The following is a 25,494-nucleotide window of genomic DNA, read 5'->3' as shown; positions in this document are numbered from 1 at the left end:
AAATAAATCAGGCAAACATAATTAGAACACCAATGACAGGATGATCTTCACAGCATTTAAATAAATTTATATTTCTGAAATGACAAAATTTATCAATTCAGTTCTAATTTTTTGGATTACCAACATTTTCTCTATAAACTATTAAACTTGTCTAAAAAATATTTTTTTTCAAACTGGATCTGAAACGTACATTGTTGTTTGCCAATAACAATTAATTAGTGAGAACATGCAATGAAACTAAAGTTTCATTGCATGTTCTCACTAATATCTTAGATATAGAAAGAGTAGTTTAGATATAGTGAGTAGTTTCATTGCATGTTCCAATAGTGGAACATGCAATGAAACTAAAGTTTCATTGCATGTTGCATGTTTCATTGCATGTTCTTTGGAGATAAACAGAAACCAGATTATTAAAATATATGACTGTTATTATTTTATCCTTATTTCAAATTTTCAATTTCTAGGATGTTACTCCCCAAGATTTTTTTCAGTTATACTACAAAGAGATCCAGTTTTTTTTATTAACTGCAGGTTAAAGATTTGTAAAACAAAACCCATAGCTAAGAAATTTATCAAATTAATAAAATTAATCAACAAACTAAATTTGAGAAAATGTCCCGTGATCCATCCTACTAATTGTTAAAATTAATTGAATTTGTTCAATTAAATTTAACATTGAATTTATCAATTAAACCCAAAACAATATTGGCTTCGCAAAGTGTATTTGTTAAAATTCGATCGTAGAAAAATCTATATCCAGCAAGAGCGCCTAGAATCTAAAAAATTTGGGTACCACTGCTGTATATACAAAAACGTTTTTCTTTACATAACAACTTTTTTTTTAATATTTATCACAATACTATAAGAAGTGATTTACAAGAATATAATATGTTGCAGAGAGAATATAAAAAAAAACAACCAATTCATATCATTATTATGTTACAGGTTTTTAATGGAAAATTTTGACTGCACACTCATTCTGCATGTAATTCAAGTTCTTGATAGTTGCAGTATGAAAGAGAAAGTGGGGTAAATAGTGAAGTTATTATAAAACTTTGTTCTTTATTTCTATACTCCTAGTTTCAATTCATTTAAAAACAATCTGTAAGAATTTTGGAAAATTATACATTAAAAATACTCTATTCTTCACAGTAAAACAATGCAATTTCAGTGTTTCATAGTTTTTATAAATAATTATTTTTTCCAATGACTGTTTACAATATGGTAACCATTTAAAAAGTTTTGTACTACAGTTCTCAGTAAAGACAGAAATGTGTTAGTACAGAGCTAAGCATTATAAGATGCAGGACAACTTTACAGAGGTGGGGGTTGCGCCATGTACTCTGTTGCACGTGACTGTGGCGATACGCAGACTATAGCCCGCCCATTTGCTTCAAAGTCATCTTTGTTCAGCCAAATGTACACGGTGCATTCTTAACTTCTTGAGGCAACAAAGAACGTACTTGCATCCTTAATTTTTAGTGCAATATTATTTAAGCAGTCTGTGAACTGTGATGTGTATATACACATTATGAGTATAATAACAACAAAAACAAGTATAATACAGATATATTGAATTATACTTGTTCTTATATTGTTACAGTTTTAATCCATAGAGTAAATTTATTTTTTAAATTTAATTTAGTTTGATATAAATCTTCCAATGGAATTTTCAGATATAATTTTTTGATTTAATTTAGATTTAGTTTAGAATAATGCTTCTGATGAGAAAATAAAATAAATAAATGAATTTTCTCACAATTAATAAGTTGACATAGTACACAACTTGAGAGATGGAAAAATGGTTATATCAAATAACTAAAAATCATTAAAATATTACAGATAATAAATGAATTCATTAATTGTTAAGTTGTATGTTTCACTCACTCAACAAAAGCTATTACCATTCAGAAGAAATATACCACAGAGTAATTTCTTTTACAACCTTATATTTCATTTGTTATGAAGAACCAACTAAATGTTTTGAATTTAACATCAATAAATTCCTAATAATTGATTTTGTTTATCACAATGATAATTAATCCATTCAACCTCACTTTTCCATTTTTAAAATAATTTTCTTTTTATGATAGTTACCACTGTACCAATTTAAGAGAGAAATTTCTGTATGCAATACATTATGTTAGTTGAAGCACTGAATATATATGGATAATACTGTTCTCTGCAATAATCCAATCTGTATTAATATCTTCAGAAACTAGGCAGTTTTATGAAGCTATTTCATTTGACAAAAAAATAATATTAAAGTGACAGATTATATGAAAATATCATTCACATAACAAATATATAAATACACCCACAACATAAATTAAACAATGAGGTACAAAAACATGCTGTTCCATTACATTCAAAAATGTCTATCACATTCCATTTAATGAAAAGTTACACAAAAAGAATAACTAGATAAATAGTAATAAGACTAATAAAAGGAAATTGAATTTAAAGAATTATTCTAGATGTAAGAGGGCGTACTAAGAATTATTTTTAAGTACCACTATAAGCTGTAATTAGACAAATAAAATATATAATATCCAGTTCTAAATATTCTGTTTTCATAATTTCCACCCTAAAAAATATTTAATAATCTTTTGAGCGTACTGTTCCAATTTTAGTTACAAGTACAGGTTAATATCACAAATTATAATATAATACTATAAACATTATTATAATACTTCAAACATATTTTGTTTGGATAGTCATAGAACAAATTATTCTGTGATTATCTTAAAATAATATTACAATAACAGATTCATACTTGGGCTTAAATAGGTTAAAAAATCCTTTATTACTTACAATTTATTTTTACTAAAATGAAAAAGTATTTTACAGATACTCACCAATTAAACATTCAAGAACATCTGATACTTCATACCTTGTAGTTTCTTCTTGGAAAGTTCGAGAAAATTTTTCAGGAGGACAAACTATATTTTGTAACCTATCTTGTAGTGGTTTAAGTACCTAAAAAATTGTTATCTTAGTTATAAAGCAATTTTTGACATAATTATATATCAACATTAATGATTATAATATAATTTTTTTTTTTATTTTATATATAAATATTAATTTGAAAACCAAACTGATTAAATTAAAAAAAAAACAAAAGATTAAACAAAAGTTAGTCACTGGTTTAAAAATAAAAAATCCCTATCAGCACGACGGATGGTGGAGGTAGATTTTACTGTTGCTAAGTAGGGGATAAAGAAGATTTCCACCTTAAAGTTAAGAATACTTTCAAATTTACTCAATATGACAATGGTTGCATGTGAAAAAAAGTTTCACATTAGCATACAAGCCTCTTCTTACAATTCCAGCAACATTTTGGTCATCCCTTGACATAAGGGTTGGTCATATCAAAAATTGTTTCGGACAAAAGTTTTAGGTAATGTTTAGAAGACTAATGACCACTTTGAACCGATTCAATACTGTGCCTATTAAGGGAGGTATATTTTTTTTGTCTTTGAAACCCCATTTTTTCCACCACTGAACCAATGGTTGGTGATATCAAACAACTTTACTTGGACATAAGTTTTAGGCCCTTATACAAAGAATAATAGAAGCTTTAAATGAATTTGATATTTTACTTAATAAGAAAGTTATAGCGATATTTTGTTTTTTCGAAAAAGCCCCCCATTTCCACCCCAATGGTCCAATTTTGTCCATTAACAAACTTGACCAAGTTCATTAATGGGCATGATCGAGTTCGTTTATTATTTTATGTAACATTTTGCAAGGGATTGGTGCAAAATTACGGCAGTTATCATGTCCACAAGAAAGTGAAGTATATATATATATATATATATAAATGTGTATATAAACTTCTGAACTGATGATAGTTTTGGGGTCTGGGGAATCTGAAATGCCAAGATATGTAAAAATTTTCCAGAAGTCGAATCATGGTACCTATTACAATAGGTAGCTCTCATGAAATTTGCCTAAAAGCACAGTATTGTAATTAAGTATAAAACAAAATAAAGATCATAAAATAAATGGCACAGAAAAACTGTAACTTTGTCAAAATAACCAATCAACTTTATTGAATCAAATAAGCAGGATAAATGAAACTAAAAAAAGCACATCAAGAAATATACCTCATTAATTTACTAATTGCCACACCAATAGGAAATATGAACTGAAGTTGCTGCATAGAATAAAAGAAATGATGTTCCAACAAAAGTATTTTGTAAAGGATCTAAAAAATTAATAAGGTAACAATTTCAAACCAAGATAAAAAGTTTTCTTAAAAGTTTTCTTAAAAAGAAACGTTTTTCTCAAGCTTATAGTTTCAGGTAGATAAATTACAGATAGTCCTAATTAACTAAGTCAAACTTAAAAGTATTTTCCACTCATAATATAGCTACTAAAACAATACTATAAACTGGGTCTTTAATCATAAAAACAATCTCATAACAGATGACTGGTGTTAACAATAACTACTAATACAACAAAACCCAGTTTAGTTTGCTTCACAAAAAAGAAAGTTTGTCTTTAAGGAACTGCATCTTAAAAACAACTGATTGTAAAAATTGAGTTTTACAGAATTTTAAAAGTTCTTCTTCTTAGTTGTATTAGTGATATCAATTTCAATTTATTTAAAGAAAATCAATAGGAATTGTAGGAAATTATACATAAAAGTACTTTGTTCTTCATTTTAATAACCTGTAGCACAGATCATTTCAATTGAACATCATTTTTATAAGAGGTAACATTAAAAACTACCTTTAAAACATACTTAAAAACATGAGTTACCTCTCATTTAAGTACACAAAAAAATGTTTCCATAGTAGTTTCAATATGACAGCGTTTTTTACCACCTTGGCAATGTTTTTCTGTACTTTATGCTTTAACAATGCAATACCCAATACTTTTCACTGATAATATTAATGCTGAATTTTTGATAGTCCAGTTAATTTAGAGACAATCAATTCAAAAGAATAGATAATCTAGAATGGAATTTTAAATTATTATTATAATTAAAAATTGATCTTATTTTTTTTCATAGAACTTTTAGAAATTTGTTAGTCAGGACATTAATTTCTCAAATATATTATCAACAACATATTGTTTTGTAAGTCACTATATTTTTCATCTGTCATGAAAGCAGGTGTATTTGTTTTATCTTTTTTTTATTACTGATTTTATTATTGAAAGCTTGTTTGTATTTCATTTTTCTTTTAATTGATAAACTATTTATTTGTTGAGAAATGGTTTATTAGTAAATTTGGTATTTTTAACTTTTCGGATATTTTAGCTGATAATATTATGTAATTGTTCATTTTCTGTAAGATTCATTCTGTTGGAATTATTTCAGAATCTACAACAATGTTCTTAATAATATCTGTTGGTTCTGGAACCTGATCTCTGGTAATGATGGCTTGGCTGCAGTCGGGGAGTTGCGGCTCATCCTGGAATCAAACTGAGCTTCCCATCAGAGGGAGCTGGGTCCCCACTACAGCATGGCAATGGTGGCCACCAGAGCCCCACAGTGTCAGATCGATGTCTGTCATCTTTTGCCAGCACAGCCAAGGTGGTTCTTCAATCCATGCTGGGCCGGCTCTTGCTGCTGGGTCCACCGGCCAGGGCAATTGAAGCCCGGTGATCTGGGGTGGGAAGGTAGCGTCTGCACCCAGTGGCTATTTAGAGCAGAAGGCTGGCCAGGCCTTCTGCTCCAGCAAAAATATTGGCATCCATCGGGAGGTCCCACATTGATCCAGTACGGGAACTTCTGCTTTTTCTCCAGGTTGTAGTCAACAATGAATTGAAAATTCACTGTGGTATTTGCTCTTTTATTGGAGCCTACGAGTGGTGGTGCTGCAGCACCACTGTGGTAGGAGAGCTGCACGGTCAGCTACTACTAGATGGAACTGACACTTTTGCAGGCGCGTACTTATATAGTACTCCCACTACATCTGAGCTGCTAGCATTGCGTTCACCGATATGAAGCTCAGATGAATGCCACATTCATCTGAGCTGATATATTGTTGCCACAACAATATATATAGAATATTGAGATATGACATATCTTATCTTTATTTTTCAAGAAAGTACTCTCACAGATCCTGCATCCAAAGTCATGATTGAAATAATCGTTATTACATAATAAAAATACTAAAATAAAGAAAATTGCATATTAATTTTAATGAGTGCTGTTATCTATTCCAGTTTTTATAAGACCATCTCCCTCAAACTGTCTGATGGTTTATCAAATTGAAATTCTATTTGTATTTAAATATACAATATTTTTCTAATGTATTTCATTTTATATCATCTTTATTAGTTTCTAATATTTCTAAATTTGTGTTAAAATCAAAATAGAATGTTTATTAGGCGGTGTGTAATATTAGATAAACCTAATCTATTAATTTTATAATTTCTATAATGTTCGAGAAATCTAGTTTTAAAGGATCTATTTGCTTTTCTTATATAAATATCATCACAATCATTACATTTAATTTTATAAATTCCAGACAGATTATTTATTTTATTATTTTTGTTTTTTTAAATATTCTATTATGTGGTTATTAGTTTTATATGCTGGTTTAAATATTTATTTATTGTAAGTTTTGGTAATATTTTCAATAATATTATTATATTTATTCATAATTCCTGATAGTAGAAATCCCATAGGCAAGGTATGTTTTTGTATATAATAATTGTTATCAAACTCAAAATACTGAATTTTAAACAGAATACTTAATTAAATACTGAATTTTTGGTAGTCCAGTTAATTTAGGGGCAATCGATTCAAAAATATATAATCTAGAATGTTATTTTAAATTATTATTATAATTAAGTTAGAAAGATATTTAAAAAAAAAAAATAAATGTGTTATTAACATATATTTTATATACGTTATGGGTAGAACATTTTTGTTATTATTTGAAAGAGCAGATTATGTTTTATTGTTAGATTTAAATATTAATAGTTTTTATATTACATCCATTATTGATAGCTATACATTTTTTAATATTGAATTATCAATATATATTTCAATGCTCTGTTAATCATGGTGTTATTATAACAATTTTTTGATGGAGTAAATATATAGAAATATTGTCAATAATGATTTCTGATTATGGGGTTTTCTAAAAAAACTGCCAATCTCTTGAAAAAATCCACATAATAAAATAATAGTACTATTATAACTGAACAATTAATTTTGAAGATAATGAATGGTTTAAACAAATTATAAAATTTATTTAATATATGATTATCTGATAGCAGAATAAAATTGTTATCGATCATTTTTTATTAATCATTTAATTGCCATTTAATTAACTGACCTAAAAGATGAAACAAACTTCTTTTCTACTTTAATTTTTTAACAAAACGTTTTTTATAATATCTGATGAAGTAATGATCAGTACAAAAGTGCTTCTATATTACAAGAAACAAAGAAGCAGAAAGTATGATTTTTATTTTTGATCACTGTTTTTATTAACTAATTTTATTTATTAACACTGTATAAATATATACAAGTACATAACACTTGTCATAAAATATTATGCACATTCTGTTTGGTCTGATCTTTAAAAACTGAAACGGTTAGGATTTAATAGGAGATATTATGTCATTTAGTTTAATTAACATAAATTTTTTCTCACACTTTAACTATGCAAATGACATCATCATAAACACATTATATTATTATTATGACATTATAAACAGACGGTAATTTTTTTAAAATCATAAATTAAAAAAAAATTCTTATGAAACCTTTCTTTAAGAAGTAACCTTTAGAAGAAACAAACAGAAAGGTTATTTCTTAAGGAAATAACCTTTCTTTTAGAAATATGTTTTTTGAAGGATAAGGATATTCCGAAATATACATTAATATTAGATAATTCTGTATTAAATACAATCCCAAGATTTAAAAAGGAAAAAAAAATATTTCAAATATATCAAATAAATCTAAACAAATGCTCAATCTAATACAAACCTTAACCCAGTGTTGTAATAATGCATCACAACTTCTAGTTCTGTAATCAATTAATCCAGCACCAACTCTAACAAATGCCCTATAAAGTCCTTTTTTCACTTCACTAGGTACAGACCTTGCTTCCATCCTTCGATATATTTCTAATATCTGCCAAAATCCTTTATTTTCTAGAATGCGTTTACTTCTATAAAAAAAAGTATATATATAATTAAATAATAATTTTTAATTAACAAATTTTAACAAGTTATGTTTAATTTTCCAGAAAAGTTTTAAAAATTACACAATTTCAAAACCTTATTTTTACAATCAAATCATTCTTCTATGAACAGTAGTCAAAATTCATTAAAAAACTGTAAAAACTGTAATGACTTTTTTATATTTATGATTTACTCATGATGAAACTGAAATATTTGAAAAATAAAGTGTGTTAAATAATGATATTTGATTTTCTATAGAAGGATATTTAGATATTTATTTGAAATAAACTCAAAACTAAGAAATTACTTAGAAATCATTTAAAAAAAAAAAAAAATTAATATTAAAACTACATGACCACTTCAATTGTTAAGCAACTGTCAACGTCAGATTAGATGATGAAAAATCCCTCAGTCTCTTAATTTTTAAGCATCAGAATATCAAGTAGGTACTACTTTATATATACATATTAATTATTCAGCATCTAGTGATAATGTTTTAAATCAGTTTTCAATTTTATGCAATCTTTTTTGTAATTTTTGAACACTTTCTTGATTTTAATTTTCCAATTCACTCCTACAGCTATCCAACATAACTCTTCCTTTATATATAATTCTAATAATAAAAGGAGGATATTTAAAATACCTCTCTCGAAAGTAAGTTTCTTTTTCTTATACTTTTAAAGGTATTTAAATTATATTAACTAATAAAATCTCAAGGTTTGTTGGGAAAAAGCACTCAGTAAAAAGAATGTTAGATTTTTTTGAAGGACTCTAAAAAGAAACATTTATAAAGTGGTTACATTTTTAAAACATTTTCTATGAATTTAGATGAATATGAAAGCAATTAAATAAATACTTTCAAAGTTAACATGAAGTTTTCAGTCAAAATGAACATGGTTCAATTTCATAATGACCTTAACAGAAAATAAAAATTTCCCCGAAAAGATTCTTAACAATTCAAAATACACTAAATAAAAAAACTGATCCATAGAAATAAAAATTCCAAACATAATATAAAAAATACACTACTAACTTGATTTTAGGGTTTTAAATTTCAAATTTGATTTATTTGTATCAAAAAGCAAGATATCACACACCTTATTTTTTGGATATAAAGGTACAAAAAAAAAAATAATTGTCTTTTATAAAATCTATACAATTTAAAAATAAATAAAAAATGGAGTAACTATTTTTTAATTAAATTCACATCATTACATAACAGACTATGAAAAGATAGTAAATTGAATCCCATACAAGCTTGTGGGATAAATATATGTGGAACACTTCAGGAAGCAACATAGAAGATGATTATATATATATATATATATATATATATATATATATCATCTTCTATCTTTTATGTGTGAGTATATATATACACCCCCATACAGATTAATATTAATATAAATTGTATTAAATATTATGAATATGTATATAGTTTATATAAATGGTAAAATGCCTAAATATGTAATAGTACATCACTGGTCTAAGACTGCGATTACTAAACCTGCTTTAGTTATATGAATACGGGCTTCTATCAATAACATCAGAAAGCAAGAATAAGATATTAATAAAGAGAAAATAATAATATTTTAAAAACTTTTTATGGAAGCTAAAAACCTCTATAATATTCAGGTTTTAATTTACCATAAAAAGGCAATACCAGGACCCCCTTCAGCTACCTTTCAGAAGCATTTAATGTATAATTATCCTCACTAACAATATGGAATGACTATATTCAGACTTTATGATGACTAATTTAGTGCATACAACTGAATCAGCAATCACTGCACTTTTAACAAAGTCCTTAATCTTCTCAACAGCACTGGTTCACTTTGAACCAAGTAACACACAAGAAATGGGTCCTTCCTCGGTGTTACCAAACCTTCATTTAATGCGCTGTAACCAACTATGCATTTTTTATTTATTTTAAGCTGATTGGCCGGCTCAGTCCCTTTTAATCTATTGCTGGATTTTCCATTCTGCCAATCACAGCTTGAATAACTGTTTTTGATACAGTCTCAACATCCAAAACCTTGACTGCAGGGGAGACAATTTTTTCCCAACATTTCAGCAAGGCTACCTACAGTGGCAAAGTTCAACCCATACTTGATCTTAATATTGTGTTTTTAGCATTTTTATTAACTAACTGAAACACTGTATATGGCATATCTTCAATAATTACCTTTTCAGTCACTAACTCATTCTCAATTTCAGATATCTTATTAGACGTTAGCTTTTCTGTAAGTGCAATGAATTTATTTCCCAAATCACATTATTTTTCACTAATATCTCAATTTTGTTTGATGAAAGAACTGATATTTCAGCCATCAACTCTACATTTTGCTTCAACTAAATGATCAGGCCAAATAATTTTAGAACTAGGTCACTACACCATCTAGTTAAAACATTTTTTTCATTATTCCTGGAGTCCACAGGAGATGAAATGGACAAAACCTTACTTATCAAAAACATGGGAATCAAACAAGGACTGACAGCAGGAGTTCCAACATCCCTAGGTAGTTAGGAACAATTAAAATAGATAAAGCTACTCTGCTTGCTCTCCATAAAAATATTGAATTCTTCATCCTTTACGCCAGCATAACCTGTATGAAACAATATCTTACAAGGCAACCTCTCCTGCCAGCCATAAAAAGTATCACACATTTCATACACATGACTGGAAGGAACCATCCTCACAGATGTAAAACTAACTAACCTAAATTAAAAACTTAATGCGGCATACAGTTTCACTAGTAACAGTTCAAAAACAGAAAAGAAATGAAAAGCAGTTCAACCTGTGGCAACAGGTGGAGAAAAAGAGGGATCATTTTACTGACCTGTCCCAGATATAAAAAGCTTGACCTCGTGAAAGAAAGGAGAATACCTACCTAGAGTGAAAGGAGCAAATGGTATTGACAGCCAACAAGGGACAAATTCAAAAATCCTGTGAGGTTGGTTAACTAGGTCAAAACACTGAACCATTGGTTCTTTCAACCGTCCTGTGGAAAATTCCAGTAAGCCAGTCCCATTGGTAAACCACAGTCTGCTGCCAAGCCCCAGAATAGCCAGATAGCAGTAGAAACTACCAGCCAGCACAACATCGAGGTAGGTCACACCCTCCGCTAGATGAAGAATGAACTAGAATTATTGAATTTAAGTGGAATGAAGAAATTGAAAAAGAACCTACCTCAATGATATACTAAAAACTAAGATATTAATATTATTAACAGTTACTAATATTCTTATTAACTCCTTGAAATCAATTAAATAAAAACAAGAACGGAAGGTGCCTGAGGCTTGAGGTTAAGAAGGAATAAAGAATAAACATATGAAAATAAATAAAAATAATTTTCACAAAATTTTTATTTTCCTGTCATGGAAATTTATGGGTCACTTTATATTTTTTTTTTCTTTAAACATTACCAAAACATTATCAACTCTATCAAAAAAGAAATAACTGATATGGAATGTATTACAAATTATAATTATAATTAGATTAGTAGTAATTACATCATTAATTTAGATACCAGATGGCAAAATTAATTCAGTGAATGAAACAGATATTTCCTAATTAAATTAATGGATACAGCATACACCAGTTGCTATCAACATCTATTCCTAAACAATTGAACTTATTGAATATACCGTAAGAAAAAGGCTATTAAGATTTTGTAGCATTAGAAAATTAATGAAAGGTGGTTTAAAAATAATATGCCAATCCCCAATCCAAAGTTCTGTAGATATAGACAAAACAGATCAACTTAGAAAGAAGAGCTGAGAATCTGTCCAGTCACTTATAGTTATGCTGAGATATTTGATAAAAAACATGTCATTCTGTCATTCATTCTTGTTTCGAATGTACGTAAGAAAAGATTTAATAGCAAGATTTCCATTAACTATTATTTACCTTAATCTATCAAAATAAAATTACTATTCTCAGTTCCCTCGGTCTTCAAGTAAATATGAACTTTGAAAATAGGTATTAATTCTATGAATTGTCCAAACATTTAACACCTGACACTGCATCGAATGTCTAGCATCAGATATAAATCTTTACGAGGGTATAAATAAAAAAAATTTAAGAATTTGCTCACTGGATAAGATGCTAAATAATACTGGAAGATTCCTTCTAAGCTATCTGTGGCATGCTTATTATATTTGGGATTAATAACCAATCAGTTAATATCAATTACAAATTTCCAATGATGTATTTTAAAAATATTAACTTACTGGCTTCCGTATTCTGTTAGAGAAACAAGAAAATCTACAGTCTCTTTTACAATACCAGGTTCCCAACTGTAGCTAGACAAATTTGATTCTACTTTGCTCAGTATAAAATTCATCATACCAGTTTTATTCCAATATGCCATGAAACCACACTATTAAGTAAACAAAAAAACATAAAATCAGTAAATTAGTCACATTAAACAATTACAAAAAGAAAGATAAAAAATCAATCAAAAAATATTTTATTTAAAATAAAAAAAGTTAATCTACCATATGTGTACAAGTTATTGCTTAAACTACATAAAACTTTTGAATTCTGTAGTTAATAAATGTATAATTCCTAATCTCTAACAAAAAAAAATGGTTTTCTTAAAACTACTTTACTTCAGGGACGCCCTAAACAAGAGTAAGGTCTATTCTAAGTAATTTGTATGAAAAACAATCTAACTGATCCACAGACCTGATCATCATGATATAATATTCTGCCAAGTGGAAGCAGGCCTCTTACACACTCCTGTCTCCAAATGTTTCTGTTTAACACTGTACTTTTGTCTTCTTTACCATCCATTCTTGACTTCACCTATAAGTTTATTTTTTTCCTTTTTTCTCTTCTCTTCTTCAACCACTTCTCAAGAGTTGTTTTAATAATCATTTGTCTTCATTTCACTTGCAATCACAGAACGTTTTCTTTATTTTATTTAATAAAGACCACAGCCATTAACAAAAACTCATTTTCCAGATTATACATCCAGTATTCATCAATGATTACAAATTTCATTTGTTTCCAAACTAACTTGTGATACAATATTAAAAGAATTCAAATTCGGTTTAGAACTACCTAGTAAAGTCTGTAGTCGGTCTAAATCCAAACCAAGATCAAGTGGATTAAAGGATTTGCATTGTGGGTAATATTTCTGCAGCAGGCAATTATATACAATGAAATAAGGGAACTTAAAGAATCCAAATAATTAGAAAATTATGAAGAATACTATCAGGTCCAGGGAAAGAAAAAAAACTACATTTTTTAACCTAATGGTTTTTACAAAACCTGTTACATCTCAGGAAACCTGTTGCACTAATTAAAAGGTACAATGACAGGACATGATTTCTAAGGCCAAAGCAGTATTTAAGAAATTACTCACCGTAGATTAAAATGATAAATAATGTTTGGAAAGGTTTCACTGGATGCGGTCTGCTTTTACAGCATAAAAAATTAAATGGTAAATATTCCAGTATTTAATTTTTCTAAGATCCCTGTCTTACATTAGTTGTAAAAAAAAAAACACAGAATGGATTGAATTAATTATGTGCCATATACAAATCTTTCTGACAAATGTAACTTACAAATAATATAATGCATAGATTTATCATGCTGGTCATTAATCTACCACAGATAATAAAATAAGAATCAAATAAAACTACATATCAGTTATATCATGTCACATAAGACAACCTGTTCTAGCAAATATCATAAAAAAAGTTACTTTATTTGTACCAAATGACTACATTCCTGATAGTTCATATTTCCTTTTAACCACTGTCAATATACCTGATCACTGAGAATAAAATAATGAAAAAACTAAATTACTGTATATATTTACAAATAAAGTCATCTAATCAAAAAACCTGTGCAATGATATTTTAATCAAACAACCAAGTCTGATCACACAAAATTTAGACTTTTATTCCCACTTTTTATAGTAGAATGCTTTTCATAAATTTATTACTGTTAACTGTAGAAATATTCTTTGTAATACACACTACATTCTTTGTAGCTGTAACTGTTTCTTTATAACAAAGACATTTGTTATAAAGTGATCCGTTGTAGATTTTATTATCAGTTTTGACATTTGAAATTCCTTAAACAAAGATATCAAATAAATTTGGTAGCAACACAAGGTTGAGTTTAACAATGTTTCTTTCAGTAGAGTCAAACTTTTATTCAGACCAGCATTATCTTAATACCATATTTTGTTAGTAAGTCATATAATTTCCTGTAAAAGATTTATAGTTAACAAATTTTTTCTTTTCATTTTTTTGTTTATTGCTTTTGGGTGAAACTTCAAATAATTTGTTAAATGAACCGAGTTTAATTGTTAAACAGATTAAAAAGCAATACCTTCTTCCTCATTCAATTTTAAACAGTTCTAAAATTGACGCCATATTATTGAAAGTAATAATTTTAATAAATTCAAATTTACAATGACAATAAAGGAAAAATCTAATGGTGTAATATTTCTAAGGCAAAAAAATTCTATTCCCTTGATAAGTTTTTCAAACATATTTTTTATTTATTGCACTATTATTTATTATGAAAAATAATTTATTTATATAAAAGGAAAACCTATAAAATTCAATATTACTGTTAAAGTAAAAACAAAAAATAGACAATACAATTTTATCTGGTAACAATATGCTACTATCTCTGAAGAACATGATGTAAGCCTATGTCAACAAATTATAATCACCAGTTCAGACAATAAAAGATGAACCAATGAAATTTCTCAACAAAATGTATTGCAGTAGAATTTCTTTTCAGTAGCAGTAAAATTTTTTTATGTTAAGATGTTCAAAGCATCATGGTCATAAATGGTAGCTCATTTTCACATTTTCTGGTGAATCACAGCTGAATTACTTTAACTACAGGATTACAGTTTGACCCAATTAAACTTAACAATGAAACTGTATGTTAAAATCAATACATTATCAATTCTAAAAAAAGTATAATTTAAGAAATCAAATAATTATTTCTTTTTTACTTTGTAAAGAGTCCTGTGAACCTATAATTTCTAATTATTTTTATCTGATTATTAACAAACGTATTGTTCTTTATTTATTTAGTTTTGAATGAATCATTACACAAGTAACTTTTATTGTCTTTATTATTATCTCAAAGTTAACCTATCTAAAATTTTAAAAAAGGAATTATATGTTAGTAATAAGAATTTATCTGGTGTGCGGACTCTAAAATACTAAAATAACATGTTTTTCAATTTAAATAAATTACAGTCTAACCAATAAACATTTTGTTCACTTCATTATTTACGTAACTGGCAATTTTGTATGATTCATTAGCTAAGCAGTTAAAATGTATAGCAATAATTGTACAAGATTATTAATCAATAATAAGCAGACTTTTAGAACAGAAATAAAATAAATAAAACAATCAAACCTCAGTAACAAAGTTAAGTTTAAAAAAAATTAATTTTTTTTAATTACTAAAATTTCAATTGCATGAGTTCTGTAGTACTGTATAATGTGTAACAGTCCAAGAAAACTATTCTGCAGACCTATTTATAGCAAGACAAGATTATACAATACTACAATGTATACATAATTTAGTACAATATATATTTACAGTATTGTTATTTAACACATAGATGTTGTGCAGTTAGCAATAACTGAAGTCTTAAAAAAACAAGAAAAAAGTGTTCACAAAATGCAATACAAAAAAAATATATAAGCACTGTAAAGTAATAAATATCAAATAACAAACGAAATATACCAGAAATAGAATTGAGTTGAAATTTAATTTTCTTTATGTATGTTGAAAAATCTGATGAGAAAAGAAGCATGTAGTTAAACACGTGTATTTTTTTGCAGCTTCTTTAAAGAAGCAGCCCTTAACATTCTGAGTACAATGTACAATAATTATTTAAACAACAAACACAGGCAGAATAAACTGATTATTTCTGTTATGAACATTTCCTGGAATTATTTTTTTTTATAGTTGTTAAGTTCAAAAAAATCAAGTCAGCTACTTTTCTATTTTTAAACAGGTTTTATCTCGTGAAGAGGGAGAGAAATAAAGAAATTTGAATAATCAATTATTTCGAGTGAATGAGATTTCAGTTACCAACATTTTAGAAAGTCAATAACAAATAATAACAATTTATTTATAGTAATAGATTTTACATCAGCTCAAATGACAACTCAAATTATAGTATAACAGATTTATCATTATTACCTCAGATGCATTCCTGGGTTGTATTTGTATCTTTGAATCCAAAAGTTCATCCATCTGAATATAAGATACTGTCCACTGATGTAAAAACCAAATTATACTGCACCCAATTTCAGGACTTAATAAATATGTCAATTTTGCTTCAACAACTTTGCGTTCAACTTCACTCAAACGATAAACAGCAGCAGCCAATCTACACAAAATAATTCCATTAATGATAAAGAAGCATCGATCAACTGAATATAAATATAAAATAGTTTGACTACATTCAAAACCTAAATTATGTATCTTTCAGTATATACAACATAAAATACCTATTTTTCTATTTACCTTATAGTTACATAAAATGTATACTTCTCATCACTTCTTAAAATATTTTATTTGCACTACTGTCGAGTAATGTTGATAAACCCAGAAATTAATTTTAAAAAACCGTTATTTTAAATAAACAGGAAAAGAAAATTCTGAAATTTGGTCAAAACATTTGACAATGAATTTACATTAATTGATCACAGAATAGATAATCCCTGTGATAAACATAAAGAAACTGCCACTATCATATATAAATATCACCTGCATTTCAGTGTGATTGACAGCAGTAGCTCACTGAAGAGGGCTACAAAGAAAACTTTCATTTCTTATTTCTTCACTAAACCTACCTAGATATAATTATTTTAGTATATTTTAAATAGCCTTAACAATTATGTTAACAACCTTATTTTAAATAGCCTTAACAGTTATGCTAAAAATGCCACAAAAATGAACATCCAGTTCTCTTTAATATAACATCAATGAGAATCTGTTTATTAAACATAGCCTTTGCAACTGACATCTAATTCATACCCTTCAATTTTTTTTTTAACTTGTTTCAATACTGAAAAAACATAAATGCTGAAGAAATATGTTTAGTATTACCCAGAACCAGGGTAGTTATCCTTGAAAATGAGTAGATCATTTTGGGAATTAAATGTGTTTTATGTCACCTAAAACTGCTTAATTATAGTGCCAAATATGTGTATTTGTATATATATATATTACATTTGGTTAAATCAGTAAATTATTTGTGCCCTCCACTCGTTTTACACAGTTATCTTAATATGCACTCAACTTTAATTGGTAGATTCAAAAAACAATGAATTCAAGTAGTATTTTTATGTTAACACATTTTATCAAAATCTGAGACTTGTAGCAAAAACTGTTGCCTGTAAAATCACTCAAATTCATACTTTATAGCTGGAATATTTCCAATTTTTGCCTTTCCTCTTCTTTATTGTATAAAAACAATTCTTTTTTAAGGACTTTCAGTTGAGAGAGTAAATACTTATCATTCAAGAAACATCACTCCACTTCATAACAATAAGTTATAACTTCTGCTTAAGAGCAACAGTTTTCTGCAACTAAAATGGGTACACTGCACCTTATGTAAAACTGCAATTGATGCTGGGTAGCACTGATAGAAATTATATTTACATAACAATTAACATACTTAAAATAACTTATCTCAGCTTCTATTGGAAAGGTAATTTGAAGATTTTAATGGTTAATTTGTTCAAAAACATGTCACAATATCACAAACACAATTAAACATGATTCATAAAGATAGTTATGGAATTTGTTTTGGTTAATTCAATTTCAACACAGTATAATAATATTCTCAATAAAAAAAAAATAAAATAATAGTACATGACATATTGTTTAAGATTATTATTTCAATTCTTAAATTTCCACAACTGAAGAAAATTAAAATTCTCCATTTTGATTCATTTAATCAATAACAGTAAAGATACAAATAGTAAATTTTAATGTTTTAACTGAAAAAATGACTTCTGTAATTTTTATTGGTATGTGGTTTTGTTTTTTATTTTGATAAACATCTCTAGTAGTTAAGCAAAATTAGCTGCATCAATTAAAACAACATCACCAACAAAAAAAATCATAAATTTATTGTTTATGCATGCTAACTAATTTTTATGAATGTCTTTAACAAGATTACCACGAAACTAATAATAATGAACTCATGAGGGAGAGTAACTGGATGGCAATGGGCTATGACATATATGGAGTGTGTTGACATTTATCAACAGTCCATTCACTTTTTAGTGGTCTACAGCTAACATCTTTATATTTATATTTCACTGTAATGAAAGAATAAATATATAAAGGATAAATTGGAATTAAAAGATCTGCAAATGTTAAATCTCATAGTGAAACATCTGTTCAAGATGTGTTAAATTACATACAGTTCTTTATTTCTATATAACACTACAGCTGCCCTTTTCCCTCAAACAATTAAGTTATAGCTGTAATATAATGCTTTAGGGTTTATGATTTTATACACCACAGAGGGTTTTATGAATATATTATCTGCAGGTATGTGCGGACTCATTATTATAATGAAACGTAAGGAAAATTTATTTAAGAGAAAAACATAAATAATAATAATATAATTATGACAAAACTAAAGTCAAGCATAAAGAAGATCCATATGCATTTTTTTAATGTCATGTAATTATGTATTTTTGTAATTTTGGTAAAGTAGTCCATGTAGCAAGTAGTAAACAATCACAAATAAACTATACAACCCAGAAGATAATTACTTCATTAAAGTCAACTAAATTAACAATAAGCTCCTGAATGTCAAAAGAGATTTAATGATGTTAATGCTTAAGGCTGAATTATGTTATAAAATTAATACAGAAAATTAATTTCTGATCAATTTGCTGAATAATTAAAAAAATATCTCATCTCAAGATTTACATATCTTCAAAATATAAGGGTAAACTTAATAAAACAATTTCTTGAAAAATCTGAATTATGTAAAATTTTAATTATTAATTCGTTTAATTATATTAAGCTAAATATTTACATTCCACAAACTGACATCATTGTGATTGAGTATATACTAGATACCAGGAGTGCTTATAAATTTTCCAGTACTGGAACATTTCATTTTGTATTATAGCAGTTTGCAAGATATGGTCCACAGCCACAGGCGACTTGACTACATGACGATGTTATGAAAAATGTACATTCTTTTTTCATAAATTAGATTTTAGTGACTTATTTTCTTGCCATTTACCTATGGATATTTAAAGGCAAAGACCATTTTCGTGTGGTCTGATTTTTGTAACTTAAGATATAATTTTTATCGGATTTAAGTTAAAACAAATTTTATGTGTAAGAACAATTTTTTATTTCTTCCAAAAAACAGTACCAGAATGGCATTTCGACACCAGTGCACCCCTGGTATAATCATACACTATAGAACCGATATCATTCTGTAAAAAAATATCACAAAAATGTTGATATTAATAATAAATTTATCACAGTAAAAATTATACAATATTTGAAAAAAAGCTGATACATAAATTCTGCTTTTTATAAATGTCTAATAATAATTTTTTTTAAATTAAAATTAGAAATATAAAACAAAGTATTAAATTTGCAAAAACTTAATACAAGTCCTATCTTGAAAGTAACAACAGGTTTGTACTCGATCGGGTAGATTGGTACATTTTTAACACTCAAGGTCAGTTGGTCGGTTAGCATTGTTTGTTATCATCTATCAAATGCTTTGTAAACCAAACGTTTTTGGCTTCATTCATTTCTGAATGAAAGAAATGTATAAAAATTGTGTCAAATATTTAGGATTGGAGGAATGAATAAATATGACAATGTATTCTGGGCAACCCTTGATCCTCACTAAAAACGTTAAGAAGAGTATTAGTGAAAATAAAAAAAAGACTGAAGTCCACTACCTCAGTTTCAAATGTAATTTTTCTGGATATTTATAGAGCAGTTCTAGGAAAAGCCATCTCTGAATATTTGTGCACGTTCGATATGTGTAAAGAACACCACAAACAAATACAAACAGTTCCATGTTAGAAATTTTTACAGGTTGTATAGGTGATGAATTTTGCAAAACTATTATTGAAAATGACATGTGAGTCATAGAGAAATCAGAAATATAATACTGTTCAGTTGAATAGCATCATTTAGTCACAAAAAAAGAAGCATGTAGAATCTATTTGTATGCAACTTGATGGCACAATCTTTCAGAATCAGTTTAGCACCCTATACATTAACTCCATGTCATAAGGAACAAGTTTCTAAGTAATCCAGATAGAAAAGTGCACCAGAAATGTGCCAAGCTATCCAAAATGTGCAAAAGAGGATGGATGACAAAGACCATTGTGTTTTGCAATATATTTTTCACTCAAATTTAAAAGAAACTGAAGCAATTTCAGTGGGTTTTCAGTCGGCAGTTAGAAGCTAATGCATCTGCTTCATTATTTGTGGCAGTCAAGAGATACACTAAAATACATAATAGTAAAACATGTTTAATATATATAATTACTTATTAAAAATGTTTACAATCAAAAAAAGTCTTTACTTCCAAGATAACATCCGCATTAAAACAAAAACTTACAGATTTAATTTGGTTTTATTGTCATTACAACTTTCATATCAATAATAAAAATTTAGTTTATACAATTTTTTTTTTTTTTTTACAAAAAAAAGAGATAATTCATCTTAATTTCTAAATAAATATATTTATGTAATTAGATCAGCAAATAATTTGACAAAAAACTATCAAACAAAAATAACATTGTAAAAAATTAACAAATAAAATAAAATAAAATATTTTGTTATTTTAAAAATCAAAAGCATATAAATATAATAAAATTAACAAGAAAAATTTTAAATAAAATATTTTATAAAAATAACACATTTAGTTATACTAAAGACAAAGACGATAATAGCAATGTAAACAAAATTATTTGCACAATTGTACCAGAAATATATTATTATTAAGATTAAATAAAATGTAATGGATATGGCAATAATATACATGTAACCATACTTAAAACTGTTAATTTTTTTTTTAATAGAATTATAACAAAAGAGATATTCATGAACATAAATATATATATATGTACAAACACACACACGCATAGAACAAATATGTAACATAATTATTAAGAATTAAGAAATAACTAAACAAATAAAACTCCAATTACAATAAAAAGAAAACAGACAAATAAAAAACTTAACATCTAAACACACAGTGGATCACCTTACAAACTCCTTCTATGAGTATTTGGCAAAATTTTAACTGCTGAAGATGTATTAGATAAACATGTTTTCGGTATTTAACATTTCATTTTAAAACACTTCACATATTAACATACCTACATTTAGTTAACAAACCTAAAGGCAGTTAAGATGTATTCAGATCTATACAAAAATTATGTTTAATTAAATGTTTTACACATACTGAGTTACACTTAAAACATTTACACTGACTACTTTATTATATTGACTTTAAAAAAATCTTTAAAATGATTCACGGTTATTTTTAAACAATTTATATAAAACAATACAGTGTAAACTTTCAAAAAATGGATTAAGTTATTTTTTAGAGAATAAATGAGTGGATAAATAGTCATAACACTTGCTGATGGTACACAACAAAAAACTGACTACTTATAATGGGGGGTAACATCCATTAAAATTTTCATTGTGAATACGTCATGAATGTAATTAATTTTGTTGTGAAATTAATTTGCTGTTTTACTAATAGTACCGAGTTTTTGCATTAAGTTGGATTATATTAATGTCAGATATTTTTACATGGATTTGAATACTAGATCGTGGATACCGGTGTTCTTTGGTGGATGGGTTTTAATTAACCACACACTCAGGAATGGTCTAACTGAGACTGTATAAGAACTTCATTTACACATATACATATCATCTTCTGAAGTATTATCTGAAAGGTAATTACCGGAAGCTAAATAGGAAAAAGAAAGAAAGTATTATATTACTGGTGGATTATTTATTTCCTTATAACTGCAATGTATTTGATTTTTGGTATGTAATATTCAGTTAATGTGTTACATTATAAATTGAATAATAATTTCAATTATTAAATATAATCAGAAAACAAATTCTGAAAAAGTGTGAAGTGTGGAGCTAAGAAGAGAAGTACAATTACAATATAGAATAAAGTAGATGAAATTATGTATGTAGATGAAGGAGAAAATGTTGATAAAATATCACGAGCTTATGAAATATGTTATTCTATGTAGCTACAGTTGTAAAAGATCAGATTCCACATCAGAGTATATTAAGATTAAGAACTGCTCTCCAATGTTGTCAATGATTACCTCAAAAAAAGGATTCCATTATGAAGAATACAGAAATGTGTTGCAATGTAATGAAAGATCAACTCAGCCATGAATCCATTTCAGCATTAATCTATAAAGAAAGACTATAAGCTTGTATGAAGACTTAACTAAGAACAGGTGAAAATTTTAAATATGAATTTATTATTTACACTAGCCATATGTGATCCAGAGATTTAAGTATTAATATTACCATAACATCAAATTAACTGATGAAGTGCTAGTGCTAATTTCATTATCACTGCCAAATTCCCCAAGATTCTTAAAAAAATATAACTATGAGGAGGAAACTGTTAAAAACTATTTTTAGTTTACTGTAATGAAAATACACTTTTCAGAGGCTCTAAAAAGACTTCACAAGAATTTATTGCATCTTATTTTAAAATGTAATTCTATAGAATGAACTACTGTTTTTTAAGCAATGGTTACACTATAATTTCATTTGTAAGGTGAAAAAATACCATAAAGGATTGAAATTTCTTTAAGATATTGCTGATAACTCATAATGCTCAAGGCTAAACACAACAGTTAAATGATTTACACTCTGATGTCAAAGTTGTTTACTTGTCTTCTAACACAACATCCTTATTGCTGCTTATGAACCGATGTGTGACTGGGTCAATAGTAAAGTATTATTTGCATCACCTATTCAAGCAAGTAATAAAAATAAAAACTGATAAAAATCGCTCAAGTATTATATTATTTTGGAACATTTATGGTGATATAAAAAGCACATGGATTAAATTAGAAATCAAATATGAACAACATGTGGAAGAAACTACACCCAAATTTTTTAAAAAGTTAAATATTCATCATACTGCTGCTGAGGAAGATGATAAGAAGTAATAAAAGAGAAGAAGTAGATCGAGTAACCAAATAAAGTTGTAGTTTGAAACTTATATTATATACTGGATATATATTAGTCAATTTTAAAATATTTATTATAAAACAAGTTCAAGAAAGTTTCAGTTTGATGGTAAAGTTTCTGTATTGTTTCCATATACAAGATTTAAGCAATAATAAATGTGAAAGTTGCAATAGCAAATTTTTTGTATGCCCTTAATTTTCCAAAGTGGTACTGGACAAAAGAAGTGCTGAGTACAAACTTTTATAAAGAAGTTTTTCTAAGAACATTTATGAAGAAAGCTACGGCCAATAATATTCAAGAAATGTGCTTAGTAATTATGAAATCATTACACAGAATTCTAACCAACAGTAGCAATAAATATGGCAATTTAATAAATCACATGTATTTAAGCCACTGTTTGTAGATTTATTAATCTTCTTTGCAAACTTTAGAATATTTTTTCTTCTAGTTATCCACATTGTATTTGAAATTTATTTTTCATAAAAATCAATATTTGTCTATCAATTTTTTTATTAATGAACTTTTTAAAATACAAATGAATTTGTTAAGAAGTTTGTTTATACATATGAAATATGAACAGAGTTGAACATTTACAACCTTAATGTAGCTACACATTATTACTTTTTAATGCTGGAAAAAATAAAAAATAAACAGCAGTTAAATTGAATAATAAAATATGGTGAGAATGACAATAAATATAACTGATAATTCTTTAATGCATTATTAATTATGAAAACCCATGAATAACTCTTCTGTTACTTCAATAACAATATTCTAAATTAATATTAGTTTATGTTTTTGTTTCTATGAAAAATAATACGTATTTTACATTGCTATTATTTTCTAACAATAGGTACTATTGACTTTTAAAAATAGATCTTTAATACGTTTTTCAAGTCTTAAAATAAATTAAAACCTATAATATATACATATTTATAAAACAATTTGATAAAATCCATATTTGTAAATATTATATATACGTTTTTCTGAATCAACACGTCAATACTATTAATTTTTTTTTCTCAAATTAGGTGATATATTCTATTATTTTCAGTAAAAAATTTAAAAAAATGAATATCTGACTAATTAAATTATTTACTTACTATATTTATTAATTGGGAACAAAATGAAACAAGAAAATAATTTATCAGATAGATTAATCTATATATAAATTTAATAAAAAATTAAAAATAAGCATGGTTAAAAAAAAATTAATTCAACTATTAATATCAAGAAAAACAGTAAAACAATGAAAAGTGTTTTTTTTTTTTCAATAAATTATAACTTTTACAAGAAAGCCAACTAAATTTTCAGTCAAATGATTTAAGAAAAAAATGTATTTTTTTTAATCTGAAGACTCTTACAAAGAAAGAGAGGTGCTCAGTGGTTACTGAAATAGAATAGATAAAAGTTAATGAAGTAGAAAAAAAGTAGTAAAATAAAAAAAATAGATAAATAATTACTTGTTAAATATTAAATAAACTTCATCAGCATGTAGCATGTATGGAGGAACTGGCAAAAATAAAAATAAACACAAAGAAATAAATAAATATAAAAAATATGTATGATGTAATAATAGACAAGTTATCACTGAAAAGTCTATAAGACTTTCCCAAACAAACATCCTTGTTATTACTGTTTAATTATACTTCCTAACTGATTAGATATTTGAACCATACTTTTGCTGTAATTAATAATTTTCAGTACTTTATAAGGTAATTATTGCATATTAAGGTAATATAAATCTTCAAGGGATTAATTTTATGTTTTAAAGTTTCCTTGATAATGTGACCATTATTTGGTGGCTGAGCAATTCGGTACTCACATATTATGTTAGATCATAATTTATATTCTTGTAAAACATTTTTTCCTTGTTACAACTAAAAAGTTACAGATTTTTATAATTTTTAATTTTAAACGTTTTTAAAAAAAGGTGGTGCAAATGAGTTTGTTATGGTTCTAATAGACCTCTATTGGGGTCCTACATACATACAAACATAACTTATTTAGCTCGTATTTTGGCAGTTTTATGGCACATTTTCTTTTCATTAAAAAGTTACTTTTTCCAACATTTTGGGGTCTTACACTTA

General features: G+C 26.8%; 2 protein-coding genes across 2 annotated transcripts in view; both read right to left on the bottom strand.

Moving 5' to 3' along the window:
* Positions 1 to 12,505, bottom strand: part of LOC142327662 (exportin-4-like) — a 35,119-nt gene extending 22,614 nt beyond the window's left edge. The window contains exons 1-3 of the mRNA XM_075370887.1: positions 12,388 to 12,505; positions 7,958 to 8,141; positions 2,859 to 2,979 (exon numbers count right to left, since the gene is read on the bottom strand). Of these exons, the coding sequence (XP_075227002.1) occupies positions 2,859 to 2,979; positions 7,958 to 8,141; positions 12,388 to 12,503 (421 nt within the window). The 5' untranslated portion in view covers positions 12,504 to 12,505. The remainder of the gene's footprint in view (positions 1 to 2,858; positions 2,980 to 7,957; positions 8,142 to 12,387) is intronic.
* Positions 12,506 to 13,687: 1,182 nt separating this feature from the next.
* The window catches only part of LOC142328378 (glycine dehydrogenase (decarboxylating)-like), a 53,101-nt gene continuing 41,294 nt past the window's right edge, over positions 13,688 to 25,494 (bottom strand). Inside the window, exons 8-10 of the mRNA XM_075372086.1 lie at positions 19,607 to 19,626; positions 16,352 to 16,541; positions 13,688 to 13,768 (exon numbers count right to left, since the gene is read on the bottom strand). Of these exons, the coding sequence (XP_075228201.1) occupies positions 13,688 to 13,768; positions 16,352 to 16,541; positions 19,607 to 19,626 (291 nt within the window). The remainder of the gene's footprint in view (positions 13,769 to 16,351; positions 16,542 to 19,606; positions 19,627 to 25,494) is intronic.

This window comes from Lycorma delicatula, chromosome 7 (genome assembly GCF_047948215.1).
Source record: "Lycorma delicatula isolate Av1 chromosome 7, ASM4794821v1, whole genome shotgun sequence".
Classification (NCBI taxonomy): domain Eukaryota; kingdom Metazoa; phylum Arthropoda; class Insecta; order Hemiptera; family Fulgoridae; genus Lycorma; species Lycorma delicatula.
The sequence above is the reverse complement of the archived record's forward strand: the minus strand, read 5'-3'. Positions and strand labels throughout refer to the sequence as shown.